A 20886-nucleotide genomic window follows, 5' to 3' on the forward strand; every position below is an offset into this window, starting at 1 on the left:
GCTGACCTTTCCACTGATGACAACATCAGCTCTGGGGGAAATGCTAAAAGCAAGTATTTAAGGGCCCTGGGACAGAAACAGAGAGATACTGGAGGGGAGTCAAAACTTGAAGGAAGCAAACTAGCATAGAGTGAATTTCCTGGGTTTTTGGTTTTTTTTTTTAATGTGACTATGCCCTAAAGGGAATCTGTAGTAAAAAGGGCAAAGAGGAATTAAAACTCTGACAGAGAAATCCCATGTCTTTCTTGTCAGAGGGGTCAGGGGGCTGGGGATTGGGGGAGCAAGGGGTAATCAGTGGCAATATGGAATGACGAAGGAATCCTAGAAAGAGGAACCCAGGGTTTGGGCACCCCAATGTGGGGCTTTCCAGGGGCACTACTGGTAAAGAACCCGCCTGCCAACGAAGGAGACATAAAAAACACAGGTTCAATCCCTTGGTTGGGAAGATCCCCTGGAGGACGGCACGGCAACCCTCTCCAGTATTCTTGCCTGGAGAATCCCATGGACAGGGGAGGCTGGTGGGCTACAATCCATACCCTCGCCCAGGAGTCGGACATGACTGAAAAGTGCCTGAGCACACACAGCACAACTGGCTGATCCCTGGCCATGCATGTGGCAGAGTGAAAGCAGTCTGAACTGCTAATATCTAAGCTATTTCCCACCACAAGCATGAGAGGCTTTGAAGTTAAGCTAACTGCCTGTTAAAACTAAAACAAAAACAGCAACACACTGAGGAATATAAGTGAATCCAAAGTCACCACAAAAGAATAGTCACACTGTCCAGGAAAACAACCCCAAGTTACTGAATATATGAGGAGTCAGGAAAATGTGACCCAGTCTCAAAAACAAGGTAATCAACAGGTACCAATGCTTAGATGACACAGACATTGGAATTACTAGACAAAGACTTTAAACTAGCTATTCTGAATATGTTCATCAAAGTAAAGGTATATAGGCTCAAAATAAAAAATCTCAACAGAGAAGTAGAAAAAGTGAAAAATAAACAATGAAAATACAGAACTAAAAAATATATAAAATTAAAAATTCACTGGACAGGCTTAATAGCAGAATAATGATGACTGAGGAAGAGTCAGTGATCTTGTAGGTCAACACAAATGATCCAATCTAAAGAAGAGAGAAAAAAAGGTAGAAAAGAAATGAACAGAGCATCAGGAAACATAGGAACAAAATCAAAAGGTCTCCTATATATAGGTAACTGAAGCCCCAAAAGAAGAGGTAAGAGAATACAGAACAGGAAAAATACATTCAAATAATGTCTAAAAACTACCCAAACCTGATAAATGACATAAATCTATAGATTCAAGAAAGCCATGCCTATGTACATCATACTCAAACTCTAAAAAAATCAGTGGTAGAGAGAAAAATCTTTAAAGTAGTCAGAGAAAAACAATTCATTACACAGAGGGCAACAATGATTCAAATGACTGCAACCCTGTCATCAGAAACCATGGGAGCCAGAAGACGGTGGAACATCTTTAAATGCTGAAAGAAAAGCCCAGAATTCTATACCTAGCTAAAATGTTCTACATGAATGAAGGCCAAAAAAGACATTTTCGGATAAAGAAAAACCAAGAGAAATAGTTGCCACCACACCAGCACTATAAGAAATACTAAAGAAGTTCTTCAGGCTGAAGTGAGATGATACCCTAAAGAAACTTGGATCTTCAGGAATGAATGAAGACATTTGAAATGGTAACTATCTGGGAAAATACAAAAGTTCATCCTTTTAATTTCTTAAAATACATATGACTACTTAAAGCAAAACTATAACACCATTCTGTGGGATTTATAATCAGAGCACTTGTAATGATACCTGTGCCAGTCACAGCCAGAAAGACAGTAAGGAATTAGAGTAAATGGACCTATTTAAATGTACTGAATTCTGTGGAATATATATACAAAGGTTTCTACCTATATATAGGTAAGGTTTCCACCCTCTATATGAGAACATGAACTCTAAGAGGACTGTGAAAAGTTATGAATATATGTTGAAATTTCTAAAGCAAATAGGTATATAACACTAAAAAGCCAACAGAAAAATTAAAATGGAATTCTTTTAAATTTTTCAAATAATCCAAAAGAAGACAGGAAAGGGGGAAACAAAGGAATAAAAAATAGAGTGAATAAACAAAAAACAAACTTTAAAATGACAAGCCTAAGCATAGAAATAATTACACTAAACATCAATGGACTAAATACTCCAATAAAAAGTCAGAGTTATCAGAATGGATTTTTTAAAAAAGCAAGACCCAACTATGCACTGTCTGCAAATACAAGAGATTATTTTATGTATACATAGATGGGCTCATAGTAAATGGAAGAAAAAGGATACACCACAAAGGATTTGCCAAACATAAAAAAGACTAACTACATTAATATCAGATTAGACTTAAAAATAACAGTAACACAGAAGATGAAGACAGGCATTTCATAATGACAAATGAATGAATTTACCAGAAATTCAAAACAATTATAACAGCTTCAAAATATATGACATGAAAAATGACAAAATGAAAGGGGCAAATAGACATTTCCACAATCATCCAAGAGTTTAACACCTTCTCTCAAAAATGGATAGAATTACTAAATAAGACTCAGTAAAGATACAATATCTGAACAACAGTGATATTTATAGACCAAACCTTATCCTGCAGCATTTACATTCTTTACAAGTGCACACAGTACGTTCAGCAAGACAGGCCATATCTTATGTGAGACTATAAAGCAAATTTCACTGCATTTAAGGATTGAAATCATAGTAAAATTTCTAATCACAACACAATTAAATTATAAAGTAGTAACAATAAGAAATCTAGGAAAATTCGAAGTACTTGGAAATTAAACAACAGCCTTCCCAATAATCCCTGGTTAAAGGAGCCTTTAGAAAACGTGTCTAACTTAACAATAATGCAAACACAAAGTACAGCTGATGGATGTACCTGAAACGGTGCTTTGGGGGAACTTATAGCTTTAAATGCTTGTATTAGAACCAAAAAGAGGTCAAAATCAATGACTGGGACAGGGTCTTAGCTACATACATACTGTTGGCTGGGCGTGAAGCTTTCTGCACTCACACTGGAGAAAGAAGGTCCACCCCAAAGTGAACACTGGGGCAGACTTATGAACTGCTTGAAGGCGGGATGCTGAACATTCCCGGACCTTCTTGGCAAAAGCAGAAAGCCTTACTGGTTCAAGGTGCTCAAGCACATCTGACTGATCACTGGCTGTACTGCTAAGCTACTGGAAGCCAGGCTCAAAAATATTTTAGAAGACAGGGGGAAAAAAAAAGCACATAACTCTATTTCAAGAAACTGGAAAAGAAGAGCAAAGTAAATCCAAAGCAACTTAAAAAAAAAAAAAGAAAGAAAACAACAAAGCAGAAACCAACAAAATAGATGCCAGCAAACAACATAGAAAAATGAAGTCAGCCAAAAGCTGGTTCTTTGAAAAGAGCAACAAAGTCAGGAACCTAGAGTGACTGAGGAAAAACGAGAACACAAATCAATCCCACAGATGAGTACCTCTACAGATTCGGTAAACTTTAAAAGGCTAACAAAAAGCACAGGTAAAGTTTAAAGTTATAAGCAGCCTCTTCAGAAATCCAGTACTAAATAATCACCTCAAAAACCATATCACAGCTCTGATGTTTATCTGTTCAGCACAATCACAAGCTGGGCTTTTAAAAGGATGATTTAACATAAACACACTCATACTAGGGACTGAGTGAAGCTGTAAAACCAGGTACCTACCCATCCCCATAAACTCATCGTGAACAAGCTCGTAAGGCAGCGTATCAGGAATTTCTGTAAATCCCTGAAGGGGGGCTAGCTTTACAAAATAACCACTAGGTTTTTTTACCTAGGGCCTTCATCAATTTTTGTTTTTTAAAATTTCTCTGTAGTATTCATGGTGTGCTCCAACCTCTGACTTTCAAAACAAATGAAAAGCTAATTTCCCTCAAGCTATTTCTATAACAATTATAGGCAGAGGGATAATGCCTTATAATGTATTTAAGGAGTTTCCCTGGTAGCTCACACTATAAAGAATCTGCCTGCACTGCAGGAGAAACGGGTTCGATCCCTGGGTCAGGAAGATCCCCTTGGAGAAGGGAATTGCTACCCACTCCAGTATTCTTGCCTGGAGAATTCCATGGACAGAGGAGCCTAAGGACACATAAGACAATGTCTAAATATTGAGAGTAAGACTAGGAAGAGCCAGTACATTTGAAATATTGTTGAGCTCTTTCCCCCATTTAACAAGACTGCATTAGGTATATAAAAATCCTAAATATGTCTGAGTTATTCAGATGTGACCATTACAGGTGATTTCTTATTCAATGACTCTGAGAAAAATTCTCAAACGATGAGGCTAAGTGATCTCCTCCATGGCATCAAGTCCCACACTGCCCACAGGCTGTCTTCCCAGACAGAGGGGAAGAATGTGAAGAAACAAAAAGCAACAGGAATCAAACTAAATGACACTCAGGAGAAGAGTTTTAATCATTTTGATAGACCTGAGAAAGAGCTGTCATAGTCATGAAAATGCTCTGAAGAAATCTTGATTAGACTCAGTACGATGAAGAAATAAAAAAAAAAAAAAAGACAGGTGTCAGTAAAAAAGCAACTCCTTAAATGTAAATCAAAAATAGTTTGTAACTGAGCCAAAGAAGCCATTATGAGCTGCTATATAAATAGGCATTTAATGATTTTTCCAATGTTATGTTATTGATCTAACAGGCCCTGTGTTTCCGCTGAAATGAATAAGTAATTTGTTTAAGATAACATTAACAGGATTTGCAGCATATTAAATACCTTGGGTCTTGCTCATCGGTAAAATCACCATGATAAAAAACAAATTCTATACTGTCTTTCAGTGAAACATTTGCATCGCTTCAGAAATCACAGCACAAGGCCTGAGACACGAGATACACCCAGCAAGTGCAAAAAGGCATTTCTAAGTCATGACACCTTGAATGGCATTTATTCAGCTCAACAACTACGTAACATACACTTCTAACATCAGACACTACAACTCGAAGCCCTGAAAACACAATGGCAAACAAGAGATAAGGTCCCTGCTCTCAGAGAGTCTGCAGTCCATCTGGGAAGACCACCACGGAAGCAAGGTATGCTAAGAAAGGGTACCAGGCTCCGTACAGGGAATGGGGTCCAAACCGCTGTAAAGGGAGCCTGGAGACACGTTTGTTGAGGCTGAGCTGAGGATGGAGGTAGGACAGAGCCAGGCTTCTGGAGGGAGAGGATGGTTGAGTACAAGACGGCTCCTGGCCAAGAAAACTGCAGTCACAGGCACAGTACGTGCAAATGGCCAGGTATTTACGTTGAGTTGTCTTTTCTGTCAGAAGAGAGACTATGGTGGAATATTAGACTTGCTTAGTAAAGCCGCATGTGTCAAAAGACAAGTCACAGGACTTTCCTGGTGGTCCAGTGGTTAAGAATCCGCCTTCCAAAGGAGGAACGCAGGTGTGATCCCTGGCTGGGCAGCTAAGCCCACGTGCCACAACTACTAAGCCCTCAGGCTCTAAAGCCCGTGCTCTGCAACAAGAGAAGCCACTGCAAGGAGTGAGCACACTGCAACTACAGAGCAGTCCCAGTGCGCCAAAACTAGAGAGCGCCCACAGGCCGAAACAAAGATCCCCAAATAAAAATAATCATCATAATAAAATAAATAAAAAATAAAGAAGAGAAGGAATTAAAAAAAAAAGTCACCTAACTTCTTAACCTAGGAGGAAAAAAAGTAAAAAGTCACAATTTCATCTTGGCCAATTCCCGACATGGCCCATTCACATGCCAGGCATGAGAAGGCAATCAGTGGTGAATGTGTTTGTGTCCAGTCACTCAGTCGTGTCTGACTCTTTGCAACACTATGGACTGCAGCCCGCCAGGCTCCTCTGTCCATGGAATTCTCCAGGCAGGAATACTGGAGTGGGTAGCCATTCCCTTTTCCAGGGGATCTTCCTGACCCAGGGATTAAACCCAGGTCTCCTGCATTGCAGGCAGAGTCTTCATCATCTGGGCCACCAGGGAAGCCCCCAGTGGTGAATAAGACGGGCAATGAACAAATCAGAGGACTTCTGTGGCTATGTGATTCTGAAATCTAGCTTCCTGATTTCAGCTATCACTGAATAAAATATTGAGCTTAAAAGCTACTGTACTATTGAAAGATGCAAAAATAAGTAAGGGAATAATCATTACGGGACATCAAATACAGTATAACAGGAACGTTAAAAGAGGCTTTGACACCTCTTACCCATAAACAAGGAATTATGCTTGCATTTTCAAGTAAATACTACTCACTAGTGTCTTACAGATTCCAGATTTACACACACTTACGTTTACTGTTCACAGCAATGGAGGCCAAGCAGTATCATGATAATTACTACCAATTGTCAGGCACTGCTGGTGGAGTGCCAGGCTCTTTGCTGGGAACTTAAAATCTGTGATCTTGGGGCTTCCCTGGTGGTCCAGGGGCTAAGACTCCGAGCTCCCAATGCAGGGGCTGGGGAGCCACTGATTGGATAACTACATCCCACAAGCTGCAAAGAGTTCACACGCTGCAACTAAAGATCCTGCAAGCCACACCAAAATCAAAGATCCTGAGTGCCACAACTGAGACCCAGAGCAGCCGAATTAAATAGATAATGTGTGATATCATCTTACAAAGTAACTATCATCATCTCCATCTCTCAAGTGAGGAGCCTGTGGCTTAGAATTTATGTGACATGCCTCGAGGTGCGTGGCTGACAGGTGGCAGAGGCAGGCTAGTTCCCATGTCAGTGTGACTTTAAAGCCTGTGCATCCCCTTCACTCCCATTGCATGGCCTAATTCCTTGAAGTCTCACAACCATCTTAATCTCAGGGTCCTTGCCCCACACTTGAAGTCATCCTTAGCTTTCTAATAACCCATTCCCTTCGGATTCCATGTAAACTGTCTTTCTAAGGATTGTGGGGGGATGGGTCACAAATAAGCAAATATGAGAACATGTAACTATTAATAGCAATATAATTCACACCTTGTATCCAGTACTGTTCCTGGTGTCATAAGCTCCTGCAGTGCCTTTCATATGGAAATCTACTTCGAAATAACCACCATAAAAGTTCAAAGCAATGCCAGCTTTATATACATAATCATCTCATGTAATCCTCACAACAATCCTAGAAAATCCGTAACATCGTCCTCAGTTTATAAAGATAAGCAGCGGCTTATTAAAGAACCTGCCCAAGGTCACACTATAGGTAGTGCAGCAATATGACTCCAGAGCCTAAACTTTCCATTTCTATAACGGCATATATTCCTGTGATGGTTATATACTTTTTTTTTAAATACCAAAAAATATTTGACCTGAATTTGTGTATTTGTAGAAATTTTCATATAGAACTGCTTATATTCTACTCATGCATCAGTCAGAATTGTATACTTATAGCCTGTGGCACTTCATTTAATAAGAAGAAAATGTTAATCAGCATACTTAACATTTTCATACATTTTTATTATTTGCACCAGGGAACTTGAAATCTATGTGAAGAAGTAGCTGAACAATACATATTTTCTTCAATAGCTTTGCATCCTAAGAAAATAGGATGTTTTGTGATGGTTAAAATCAAAATTATTTAGGGTCCAACAATAAGAGAGTTGGTATTCGACTTTTTTACAATCCTAATTTAGAAGCAACTAGAGTATCTTTCAGTTTATTTGCTGTAAAAACAAGTATTTGATACCAGTTTAATGAAATAAGTGAATCACAAAAAGTTATAAAATAAATGGGAAAAGTATAGAGGCAAACAGGTCAATATAGGAACCACCATCTGGTATTCCCCATTCCTCTCAACTTGCTACTTCTTTCAAAGTAAACATACAAATCATTTTGGAAAAAGGGCTATAGGAAGGGAACAGAAAAATGAAAAATATATGATAAAGTATATCTAAAGAATCTATACATTTGTCTTATTTTTTCATCTACATGCGATACTTACTAATTACTTCCTTTATTTTAGAGACAAGCTCAAAACAAACCAGGCAGCAGTGCTTGTGAATCAGCGGACTGAACAGCACAGCATCTAGACTGGTGAGTGGGCAAGCTCCCCCTTTTAACCAACACACTTACCAATCGGCACTTGTTCAGGTTGGCTGAGAGAAACAAATGCTGATGTGTCATCAATCCAAGATATCTGAATGTTACCTGAAGTCGTGAATTAAAAGCAAAGCCAGCATTTAGCCATTTAGGTAGCTATCAGATTCCATTTATATATCTGATCTGTTTCAGAACATCCATCAATTTAAAGAGAGATGAGGTGTTAGTTTAAAAGATGATCAAAATCTCAGCACTACAGAGAAATAAAACTTAAATCTATCATAGTAGCTACTACAGTTGAAACTTCAAGAAAGCAGATAAACCAGGAAAACCAGAAGAATCTTCTAAAGTTTGTTTTAAAAACAAACAAAAAAAGATCCTTCTGGATTAAATCCTGAGGCAGTTTATCATTCAACCCAATCTCCTGCCAGGGTTAGAGACTTTTTCCCAATCAAGATCATTAGTAGGGAGTTCCCTGGTGGTCTAGTCGTTAGGATTCGGCACTCTCACTGCTGGGGTCAGGACTGAAAATAAACAAACAAACGAAAACTAATGCAAGACTTAAATAAATGAAGGACTATGCCAGGCTCACGAACTAAAGGACTAAAAGTCCATGAACCTGGTATATTTTCAAAAAGATCACAGTAAAAACCAGAGAACATGTGTGTAAGAAATAAGAAAAAGTCAATGCTGATCTCAAGGCCAGGGAAAGAACTCAAATAACGAAAAACAGGTAGGGGATAAAGGACGAGAAGAAGGGGTCAGAGAGAGGAGACCAAGACAGACCAATACAGAAAAGAAAAACACGGAGGGACAGAGAGCAGTATAGTGGCACAAAATGACTTTCACACACAGAGACAAGTCCTCTGCAAAGGCGAAACGCAAACAGAACGGAATGCAGGAGAGCGGACAGAGGTGGGAGAGGAGCAGAGGGCCAGGAGCTGGAGAAAACCAGGGGCAAGCAGAGATCTACACACTACCCTCTTCCTGAAAAAACACAGAAGACTGGAATTTTTTTTAAATGGCTAAACATCAGCAAAACTTAGTGATGAAAAAATGTATTATCTATTAAAATTTTTGAAGGCTTTGGAATACTTGAAAATTGCTTTGAGTCTCCTTCACAGGAAAGAACTTTCACTTCCTGCTGCACCTTGGGGTGCCAGGACTTTCTCAATTACAGAAGTCACTACCATTACTTCCTTAGCTCTCTACCCTGTATGTTTTTTTTTAGACAAATAGTATTTGGGGGCTTCCCAGGTGGCTCAGGAAAAGAATCCACCTACTAGTGCAGGAGATGTGGATCCCCTGGAGGAGGAAATGGCAACCCACTCCAGTATTCTTGCCTGGGAAATCCCAGGGACAGAGGAGCCTGGTGGGCCACAGTCCATGGGGTTGCAAAGAGCTGCACATGACTTAGTGACTCAACAACAATATTTAACGTTTCTCAAGTAGTTACTCTAGGCCACATACTATTCTGAATGCATTCCATGGATCAGCTCATTTGATCATCCTGACAAGCCCATTAGAGAGGCAGCAGCATCACCATCATCATCTCCAAGGAGGAAACACAGAGAGGTTACCTGTTCAATATCACACAGCTAACCTTTCTTTAATTAAAATGAAAAATATTCTACTCAGAGAATCTTGCTGAATTTAGCCAATTAAAGTTTAAGTAAACAGGGGTAAGAGCAACACAAGATGGGAAACAACATCCAAAGCTTACCAAAGGAATGTACCGTGAAATCTAACTGCATTTAAATTAAAAAGCAGGGCTAGAATTTCAGAAGTCATTTAGACTATCTACAAAGATTAGGATAACTTGCCAGAAATATACTTGCATACACTTACGTGCCTAAAAATTGAGCAACGTTTTGTACTTATAAAAGCTAATATATGTTTATTTTAAGAAATATTGAAAAGCACAAAGAGGAAGAAAAAAATCCTATCTAAAACATTTAGTGATAAGAGCATGGTGTATCCTTTCAGTTTGATTTCAACAAAAATGATGTTAGTTATATAGGAATTCTACTTTGCATCTGCTTTTTACTCTGAATGCTAAAATATAAACACTTAACAACCTTTTAACAAACTCTTCAACTCTTTATAAAACGGCTACATACTAAGCTGTTGGGGAGACACGTTAACATTCACTAAACATGCCTATTATTGGACATTCAGGTTTTTGCTGCTTCCATTTTAATCACGAATTTCCAGAACAGTTTAAATACTTTATTTGTTAAAATTAAAAGACACTGCTGAAGACTTACAATCAGAATGGCCTTTATAAACCCTAATCAGAAGACTGTTCAATTTAATCTAATCACCTGACCTGATAAAAAAGGTAACAGAAGAACCTACCTCATACTCAGTCCCCTCAAACACCTGTGTTTGTCTGCTGGACTATTCGATATCAAGCAGCAACTGCCTGCCCTTATGGAACAGGTGTTCTCTTTCCATTTTACCTTAACAATGATTCAGCCTAGACTTCCTCCCTATGGATCATCAGTGAGGGGCTAGAACCCTAACCCTAACCCTAACCCTATTTCCATGGATATAGATGAGTAACAGTGCTCTACTGTGGGATGCTACCAAAAAGTCCTCAGATCATATTGGCATAAGAAAGCAGCATACCAAGCTCCAAAAACTCTCTGAGATGAAAACTTTGCATAGTAATCCTCTTTTATGTCCAAGCTAAAGCCATCTATATACTCTGACCACCTAGACTGTAAGAAGAGCAGGACCCTAAAAGGACATCTATACTTATGCTTGACTTACCAAAGGCACTGAAAAGCTGGTAAAGGTCGCTGGTTTTCCATTCTTTGGGGAATGTCACGTGGAGGACGTGATCACGTTTAGGCTGCACTACAAAACAAATTTTTGATGAAAGGTTGATGGCTGAAAAGTGGACAGCTGACCAGTGGTTCGTCAATGAAACTGAGCCCAGGCTAACTTGGAGAATCATTATGAAAGCCTTGCGATTACTAAATGAGCCCTAATGTCCATGTTTATCTAACTTAAACAAAAAAAAAATGCACTGTCCAAACTGAATGGACTGTTTGAACAGACGCAGTCCTGAGTCACAATCTTGTTTTCTAATCCCACACCCACCACTTGACTGTGCAACTCAGAGCAAGAGACCTAACCACTCATGGTTATAAACTGGGGATGACGAGACTCAGCTCACAGAATTGTTGCAAGGATGACAGGTTTGAGCATTAAAACTAATAGGAAGTGCAACACAGTATGTCCTCAAACTTCTACTGCAGTGTTTATTATCATTTTGTATAAAGTATAATTCCTCTGTTTCTATATGCCTATGGCATATATTAAGGCAATTTACCAAGGCTACAAAAACAGCAATGGAAAAGAACAATCGGAAGTAGCAACAACTACCTCTCAAACAGCATGGCTGTCCGAGGTCTTCAAAGAGAAAAAAAAAACCTAACCACAAAACTTAAATATATACATACTCAAATACTTGGACAATAGAAAATGTACTGTTATTGTCACGGCTAGTACATCTTGAAATCAATTACATACACAATGTATTTATAGAAAATCATGAACTCAGAGTGCTGAGTGAAAATGAAGTAATGATGAGAAGATATATATATTTTTAAATTCAACTCATGTATAAACTGGAAAATGTAAGTAAAGAGATGGGTTAATCAAGGCCCAAGGGTAACATTAACTTAAGCATACTATTCATATCAACCGCAAAATCACTGGCTATTTTTAAGTGAATAAAGCTCTTTCTTCAGTAATTCTGTTCCTGTTATCCTTTCCAGACCACACACTTAAATGTGCAGATGCAATGAGAAAATAAAAATTCACTTACAGTCTGGTCCTTCCAAGTTTAGATAGGGGATATCCATGACTCTCATAAGAAACAACCTACCAAAAGAAAAGGAAAATGGATAATGGACTAACTTCTATTTAAAAAAAAAAAAAGCAACTGATATAAACATCTAGAAAATTCTTTCATAGAAGCTCCTTAATTATATTACCTTATGTCTAAAATCATTTTGAAGAGTCTTAAGATCCACTTCACGTCTTTCTCTAGAGCTAAATATTAGTCAGACACGACTGAGCACACTTCTTGAGTCTAAAGTATTTATTATAAATAGAAAACAAAAACTGGTATCCCCAACACATACAACAGTGGCACTCAGGAGTTACTCAATAAATATTAGCTAAATGGATAAAATTAGTCATCAAAGAGTCAAAACGAAGTCCTCTGCTGAACTGCCCTGTTAGTCCAGAGAAACTGAGAGAAAACGAGTCCTACAGCGTGCCGACCATCTTAACCCCCTTGAACAACTGTCCCCACAAATCGTAAAAGGTATCCCTACGGACCGGTGTTTTGTGAGCTAGGAATGTGTCACCCGTTTCTTTTCTTCTTTTTTTAAACTGAAATGCCATCATTGGATGAGTACTAATTTTACTGGGTGAACTTTCATTACTCCCATCTAAAACATATTAAAAGCATGAAGCAAAATAATCCTTGGTAAAAACAAACAAACAAAAAACCTATCACACTGATAGAAACCATAGCAGTCATTTATGTCTACTTTTAAAATGGATACAAAGGCACTTTTTAAAAGAGTGCTTCTAAATTACAGCTCTCCATAATGCCATTCAATTTGCTTTTATTTGCGAGATTGTGGGCAAAATATCAGGCATTCTGTTGTCTGTAAGATGATTTTAATGAGTTTTATTTAGATAACGGCATATTGTGCATTTCTGGTAGGGACTGCATTATACAGCAAATTAAAAAGGCAATCCAATTGCCCAACAAGCAATTAGTTTGGCTTCACTGACCTGCAATTAAGGCACATTATTACCAGGCATTCAAAAGCCAGGCAGGGCATGATCCAGTTTACAAATGGAACCATCAGCATGAATACTACTGTTCTGTGAACGCCAGAAAAAACAAAGTCCTGGTACTCTGCGGTTTGAGGACTTGTTGCCTAGCCTACAATTTAATAAACCAAATCCTATGGCTAAGAAACCAAATTTATTTTTAGTTCACTAATTTAGGCTCAAGTGTACTATTCTGGATCTGGTAGCTGGTTCACCCAGTTTAATCAATACCGCCTGCAATGCCAGAAAACAATGAGACATATAAAAGCATAGATTCCCTTCGAAAGTGGTTGCTATTACTACTGACAACCAGAACCTGATGAGTTAGTCCTGGGTTAGAAGGATCAATATTTTTATGGTTCACATAATTCTCAATTCTCCATTTAGTAAATTGAGAGATGGCTCCCAACTCTAAACCAAAAAAAAAAAAAAAAACCCAAAACAACTTTCAGTAAAAGTTGAAGAAACATATCAACTACTAAAAAAATAAATTGTGTACCCAAATTTCAACAGAAGAATAAAAACTGAATCAACAAGATGTTCACTGCTATACCTTCAAAGGCATCAGTAATCAAAATCAACCTCCAGATTCAACAACATGTATGGCTGGGTAAATTACAGTTCATCATTCCAACAGAATTAATTTCAAGATAACTTTCAAAAAATTCAAAACATCAGTAACTTGCAGGACAATTTTTAATTTTTAAAAAAAAGCACAAAATTTTATACTATTGTGACAGCTTTGTAAGACACCCAATATCATTAAACCAAAAATAAAAAATACTCCCCACTCCCTGTGCTGAAAAAAAAACAGCCAATGGTTTTGGGAAACTGAGTTTTGTTCTTCAAAAATCCTTTTGTGATTATTTTTTAAACTTAAAAAAGAAAACAGAGGCTACCACATCTGACAGCCTCAGGGATAATAACTAGAGATTTTATTAGAGAAAGTTCAACTGAAAACACCAGTAGAATCAATCCTGTATATCTTGTGCACTACCCCACCTGCTGTGGGGAGACGAATATAAAGTAAAATCACAAGTTTGAGTGTGCAGCTGCTTTATTTCTTTTAAAAATCTATTGTCCTATAAAGACAAACAAGGATGACATTTAAAAAGCAGACTTCCCCAGTTCTCTTGCCATGTAAATATATATTTTCTTAATTTTAAAGATACATTTTGTCAAGCATTACACTAGCTCTTTGTCCTTTAATATTTCATCTCACTTATAAGTTGTCATTTCTGTTTAAACTCAGTAAAAATTTATTCTCAGCAGAAACAAAAGATTTTTTTTAAGTTAGTTAATCCTACACTACCTTGTTTGCTTACTCAATACTTTAACTAAATAGAAACCCCTTCCAAATGAATTATATTTATAGCCCTTCTCACTCATCCCTCCACCTTCATGTTTGGGCTTTACAGAGAAGCAAATCACCCCTAACCCTGGAAGAACACGCAAACCAATTCTGTGTGTGACTTGGCTGACTGTACCCCATGCAACTGGGAAACCGATTCTAAAACTGGAGCTGAGTGTCTGTGGAATAGACCCAAAGTCAACTCGCCGAGGGCCTCCCTCTCCTTTTAGGCCAGACGGTTTGCAGGCCACTGCTCTGGAAGCATCCCCGCCTGCCCTTTTGAGGGAAAATTAAAACATTTCATTGCATGCACGCCTCATACTGACTGGCTGTCAGATGGCCTACACTGACACCCTGGGATGATCTGATAAAATACCTCATGTTTGGCTCATCTGACCAAACAGTTTTCATTTTAACGTATGAGAAATGCACTAGGCGAGCAGAAATACTGACAAGCACATGAAAGGATGCTCCTTCCCTGTGAATTGTATTGAAGAACAGTCTCTCCCAGAAGGCTTTTCATCTGTAGATATTGGAAACACACTCGGACCATCGCTTGCAGGAAACGTTATTTTTATTTCAGTGAAGATTCAGGGCGGCTATAATTTGGTAGAGACACACAAGACTGTGTGGGGCCCTGGCCACGTTCCTGCAAGCTTCCTGATGAAACACTATTTTTGCACTTATTCTCTGAAGGACTGACAATGATTCTGTCAAAGACTAAAATTAAAGTTCCCATCTGATACAAGGGCCAATCGTACATTGGGATTCTATCCCAGTACACTACATGACTCATGTTCACATTCTAGATGCTATAAAATAAAGTCTACCCTTTTGGGCATCTGTCAGTTTTCTAATGTTCTATGATGACACTGGCGATGTTGTTTAGCGTGGCTTTCAAACATCCAGACAGATCCAAGGGTGGAGCACACCATACTCTGGGGTCATTCACTCAGCAGACTGGGTGACTTCAGCTCAGCCTCTTAACAAGCTACACAGAATAGGCTGTGGACAATGCCTTTGTGTCCAAAACAGCCACCCAGCTCAGCTGCCCGTATGCTGCATGGCACTCATGGAAAGTCGTCTGCTGACATTCTTTTCTGACCATGGCGGTATGACACTGTGGCCTAGACTATGTTAGAAGGCTTGTAGTCATAGCAGAATTTCATTTCAGACATAAGGCTTCTTAGAAGCCTAGAACCTTGAGCACTTATCAAAATGTGTTTCCCCAGACAGGCATCTTGATAGGAATGCAAATTCCTGGGCCCCACCCACCTAAGTCCTACTGACGCAGAACCTGGGAACTGAAAGTCACTGGGTTCACACAAAAAAAGTATGTTTAAGACTGTGTTAATTTCCACAAATGGTGATTCACTGATCAGCTGGGTAATAATGACTTGTGTCAACTTCTCCAAAAAGGTATTAGTCTTAACGATTTGTTTGCAGTAAGTTATTTTGACTTAAGAGAAACACAAAACTACCACAACAAACGTCAAGGACTACCCCAACATCCAGGCAGTGATAACACAGGCTTCCACCATTCCCTGAAACCAGGACGTCAAGGACTACCTCAACATCCAGGCAGTGATAACATAGGCTTCCACCATTCCCTGAAACCAGGAGATCAACTGTGGCAAACAGCTGAGTCCTCTGCAGGAGGTCAACTGGGGGAAACAACTGCTGACCACTGTTTTCCTCATTTTGAAGAAGAAAGTAAAAAAAAGATGGCATAAACTACTCTCTTGGCAACTCATTGGCCAAAGTCCAACCCTTTCTATGACTTGGCAACAAAGCAGCCCCTCCGGCATCACAAGCTTTAGCCACAAATACGGCCCCCAAGGCTGGTACACAGACACACACACAGACTCTCCAAACTTGTCAAAATTCTCCGACCTTACCAACAAGCTTCAGACCCAGATTCTGGCAAGCACAAGACACAGTTAGCAGCTCAAAAGAGGTACACTAAGGTCCAAGGATATTCTTTGATGACACAAGAGCTTGTCTTGGACTGTGGCTTATCTGAATCATTTGCAGTTGTCCAATGTGAAAATGGATGGCAAACAGTGCTGGTATTAACCTGCTTTATGCAGCTGTGCTCAAGAAAACATAAAGGGCAAAGGTGACATTCAAAAATGCAGACAGGAAGTCCTGAAGGTGACTTAGGAATATTTTGCACAGAGGCGCAAACCTCTGGGAACCAAAAAGATCATTACGGTTCATTAAAATTCCGCATGACCAAGTCTACAATGTAAAGCCAATAACTCTATTCAGAAATGAAAGAAAATATTTCGTTTTGCTCCTGCAGCAGCATGGTTTCCACTGCTGCTAAGTGATGGCAGAAAAAGACAGTGGATCAATGACCTGCACTCGGGGCCACTCAAAGAAGCAATTGGCAGGACTTCCCTGGTAGTCCAGTGTCTAAGACTCTGCACTCCCAGTGCAGGGGGGCCCTGGGTTCAATTCCTGGTCAGGGAACTAGATACCACATGCTGCAACTCATGATCCCACAGGAGTTCACATGCCTCAACTAAGGATCCCGCATGCCGCAATGAAGACCCAGCAAAGCCAAATAAATACATTTAAAAAAAAAAAAAAAGACAACTGGCAAAAAACCAGTAATACCCAGCACAGGGCAGTGGGTGTGCAGCTGACAGAAGGCCAGACACACGGGTTAGGTTGTAAGTGGACCACGATGCTCACCAGACCCACCACTGAAGACCAGCAATGCCACGCTGCTAACCACTGGTGTTAACGTCTTTTGAAAAACCCTTTATTGAATTTTTTTAAGTTACCAAATTATGTAACAGTACAATCTCAATTAATACATGAAATACAGATAGAAAACACATTAGCAGGAAATACACCAAATGATAGTTTTGTTTTATTTTGGCTGGTGGAATTACGAGTGGGTAATTTGTGCTTCAATCAGGATAAGAATATATTACTTTTTAAAAGGACAAGGTTCCTGACTAAAATAAGTGTTTGTTACGGCACACTCAGCCTCCTCTGATCCTCTGGTGTCTGGGGGACAGGCACCAGGTCCTACACACAGGGAACGAGGAAGCAGCTTTTTCCTGCTCCAGTGGCTCACCCTTGGCCATCATGGGAGCAGAGACAGATTCAGACCCAAAGTCTCCCCATTACTAGTCTTACACTAAAGGCCTCACCTTCTCTCTGCCAGGTACCCCCTCACGTGCATGTGAGCTAAATCACTTCAGTCGTGTCCAACTGTGCAATCCCGCCAGGCTCCTCTGTCTGTGGAATTCTCCAGACAAGAATATTGGAGCGACTTGCCATTTCTTCCTCTGGGGGATCTTCCTGACCCAGGGACTGAACCCACGTCTCGTACCTCTCCTGCACTGGCAGGCGGGTGGGTTCTTTGCCACTGGTGCCACCTGGGAAGCCCGTACCCCCTCACATCGGGCTTTTAACCTGAGCTCCTCCCACAGCCTCACGTGAAACAGTGAGCCTCAGTCCCCGCAGGAGCCTCTAAGGGACAAATGAGGACGCACGTCCTGAATCACCTCTAGTGCAAGAACTCGAGATGTAAGATCTCAGACATAGGCTTTTGTTGGTATTTTTTGGCAATGCTCTAAGGGCTAATTAAATTATAGCTTCGTGCAATGGGGCAGAGTCCAGATATAAGAAATGAGGTTGCTTTCTGAGAAGAGCTTTGGGTGGACTGAGGAAGGCAACCAGGATGAAGGAGCAGAGAAGGCAGCCACGCTGCTACAGGTCAAAGGACAACCTTTTCACGTCTGCAGTGCAGAAGCAGCTGCTACCCAGGCCTCGGGCCTCGAGGTCACACCCGACCCCACACACCATGGTCACCATCAGGAAAACCCTGTGAATCCGCGCATCTTAGGGGTGAGTGAGATAATGAGGTATCTGAATACAAGAGCTTTATTTTCTGTAAGGTCAGATCTGTACACATACACACAGGCCTGAATGATCTAGAAGGATTTCTGATGTTACAGCCTGTCTTCATAAAAGAGGATAGTGCTTACTCTGGTTCTGCCTGAGCAAAAGGAAAACCCTCCAGCCCCCAAACTTTTCATTCTTCCACCTAGAAACTCAGTATTTCATTTAAAGAGTAAACATGTGCATTTGTTCAAGACCACACGTCTCTTCCTAAAAAGCTTTACCTCAAAGAACAGATTTCCAAGCAAAACTGCACTCCTCTTATGCCACTGCAGACCGGAATACGGAGATGGCGAGTACAATCTCATCTCAACACGATTTGAGTGGTGAATTAATTTGCACCTAACTCCAAGTCCCAAGCCTTCCAGAGGAAAACTGAAACCTTTAACGACTGCCAGCTCTACTGTTCTTGCAAATGGTCTTGGTATTTCCTTCAGGGCACAGCAGTAAAAAGTACTTCATGAGAACCGTGTATGCAAGGGCTCATCATTATACATATTTATGCGCCATAAAAAACTAATTTTATCATCCAGGGTAGGAAGCATGCAGACATCGCTCACAAAATAAGCTCGTTTATTTTGCTCACTAAAGCTCTTGTGTAAAATGAGAGGGCAACCACTGGGTAGAGGAGTCACTGCAGCACCAGCTATTTTCATTTCACTCAGGGCGGGGGAGAGGGGTGCACGTGCAATTTCCAGTCCAGTCACTTGATGTCTTGACAAATAGAGCATTACCCGACATTTGTCCCAAAGCCAACTCATTTTCCTTCTCAGAGATGTAACGCAAGAAACAAGCGGGGTGCGGGGAAGAAAGGCAAAAGGAAAGAAAGTCAGCAGCTCATTTAAACAGTCTCCATCAAATGAACCATATCAAATTACATCAAATAAAAGTGTTAAACTAAACATTGTACAAAGGCAACGTCTGCTGGACCTATAAAACAGCAGACTGTAAAATGTCAGAGGAAACTGGTCGCACGTGATCCAGTGGTCCAAGTCAACATCTTTTAGCATCACTGCTCAAGCCAAACATGCAGAGAAAGAAATCTTTCAGTGACACTAGCATTGTCTCGGAGAAGGTAATGGCACCCCACTCCAGTACTCTTGCCTGGAAAATCCCATGGGCAGAGGAGCCTGGTAGGCTGCAGTCCACAGGGTCGCTAAGAGTCGGACATGACTGAGCGACTTCACTTTCACTTTTCACTTGCATGCATTGGAGAAGGAAATGGCAACCCACTCCAGAGTTCTTCCCTGGAGAATCCCAGGGACGGGGGAGCCTGGTGGGCTGCCGTCTATGGGGCTGCACAGAGTCGGACACAACTGAAGTGACTTAGCTGCAGCAGCAGCAGCAGCATTGTCTCTTAAGAGAACGTCCTACTAACTGTCAAGCTGTCTTTTAGAGACTGATGCTCTGGAGGAAGAATCCTACCCCCAGCTGAGGACAGACCTGGGTTATCCCAGACTCGACTGTTTCTGGGGCCCGCAGCAGATGGTCTCAGCTTGCAAATGAGAGACCTTATTACCTACCTCCTCAGGGATGCTGTCAGAGAAGGAAATGGCACCCCACTCCAGTACTCTTGCCTGGAAAATCCCATGGACGGAGGAGCCTGATAGGCTGCAGTCCATGGGGTCACTGAGAGTTGGACACGACTCAGTGACTTCACTTTCACTTTTCACTTTCATGCATTGGAGAAGGAAATGGCAACCCACTCCAGCGTTCTTGCCTGGAGAATCCCAGGGTCGGGGAAGCCTGCTGGGCTGCCGTCTACGGGGTCGCACAGAGTCGGACATAACTGAAGTGACTTAGCAGCAGGGATACTGTCAGAAATTATAGTCGCTGTGGGTGAAATACTCTGAACCATGGAAGATGTTCAGTGGAGAAGATACTTGGCAGCTAGTCTAAATTCCCTCGTGGCTCAGCCGGTAAGGAGTCTGCCTGCAATGCAGGAGACCTGGGTTTGATCCCTGGGTCAGGAAGATCCCCTGGAGAAGGAAATGGCAACCCACTCCAGTATTCTTGCCTGAAAAATCCCATGGACAGAAGAGCCTGGCGGGCTACAGCTCATGGAGTTGCAAAGAGTCGGACACGACTAAGCGACTTCACTTCTCTTCACTTCATCTCTTCTAAATTTCTTAGGGTATCCTGCTAACCTCTGACTCATATAAATCAACTGTGAAACAGTCTTGGAAGTAACTATGACCTACTTGCTTACAGCCAGGGCCAAAGCAAGGCAAGGACTATCTAAATTGAATACTGACTTTCCTACCAACATGCCTATAAATGGGCCTCCAAAAAGATAGGTCCACATCCTAATTCCCAGAACCTCTGAATGCTGTCTTCTTTGAAAAAAGGATCTTAGCAGATGGAACTAGAAATTAGGTTAAGGACCTTACATGAGGACATATCCCGAACTATCCAAGTGAACCCTAAATACCATCACAACTGTCCTTACAAAATAGAGAGAGAGACGGGATACACCCAGAGGGGAGGCAGAGACCGGAGTGACACGGTGACAAGCCAAGGAGTGCCAGCATCGCCAGGCGCCAGAGAGGCAAGGAGCAGATCCTTCCCAGAGCTGCAGAAGGGGCACAGCCACAGCTATACCTTATTTCAAACTTCTGGCCTCCAGAACTGTCAAAGACTA

General features: G+C 40.7%; 1 protein-coding gene across 3 annotated transcripts in view; it reads right to left on the reverse strand.

Moving 5' to 3' along the window:
* Positions 1–6026: 6026 nt before the first annotated feature.
* The window catches only part of PARN (poly(A)-specific ribonuclease), a 65562-nt gene continuing 50702 nt past the window's right edge, over positions 6027–20886 (reverse strand). Inside the window, exons 18-20 of one of the 3 annotated variants that reach the window (XM_010839877.1) lie at positions 11949–12004; positions 10886–10972; positions 6027–8218 (exon numbers count right to left, since the gene is read on the reverse strand). In XM_010839877.1, coding sequence (XP_010838179.1) covers positions 8127–8218; positions 10886–10972; positions 11949–12004 — 235 coding nt within the window. In that variant the 3' untranslated portion in view covers positions 6027–8126. The remainder of the gene's footprint in view (positions 8219–10885; positions 10973–11948; positions 12005–20886) is intronic. The other 2 variants (XM_010839876.1, XM_010839875.1) reach the window with 2 other exon arrangements.

The sequence above is a fragment of the Bison bison genome, unplaced genomic scaffold (assembly GCF_000754665.1).
Source record: "Bison bison bison isolate TAMUID 2011002044 unplaced genomic scaffold, Bison_UMD1.0 scf7180017864135, whole genome shotgun sequence".
NCBI lineage: Eukaryota > Metazoa > Chordata > Mammalia > Artiodactyla > Bovidae > Bison > Bison bison.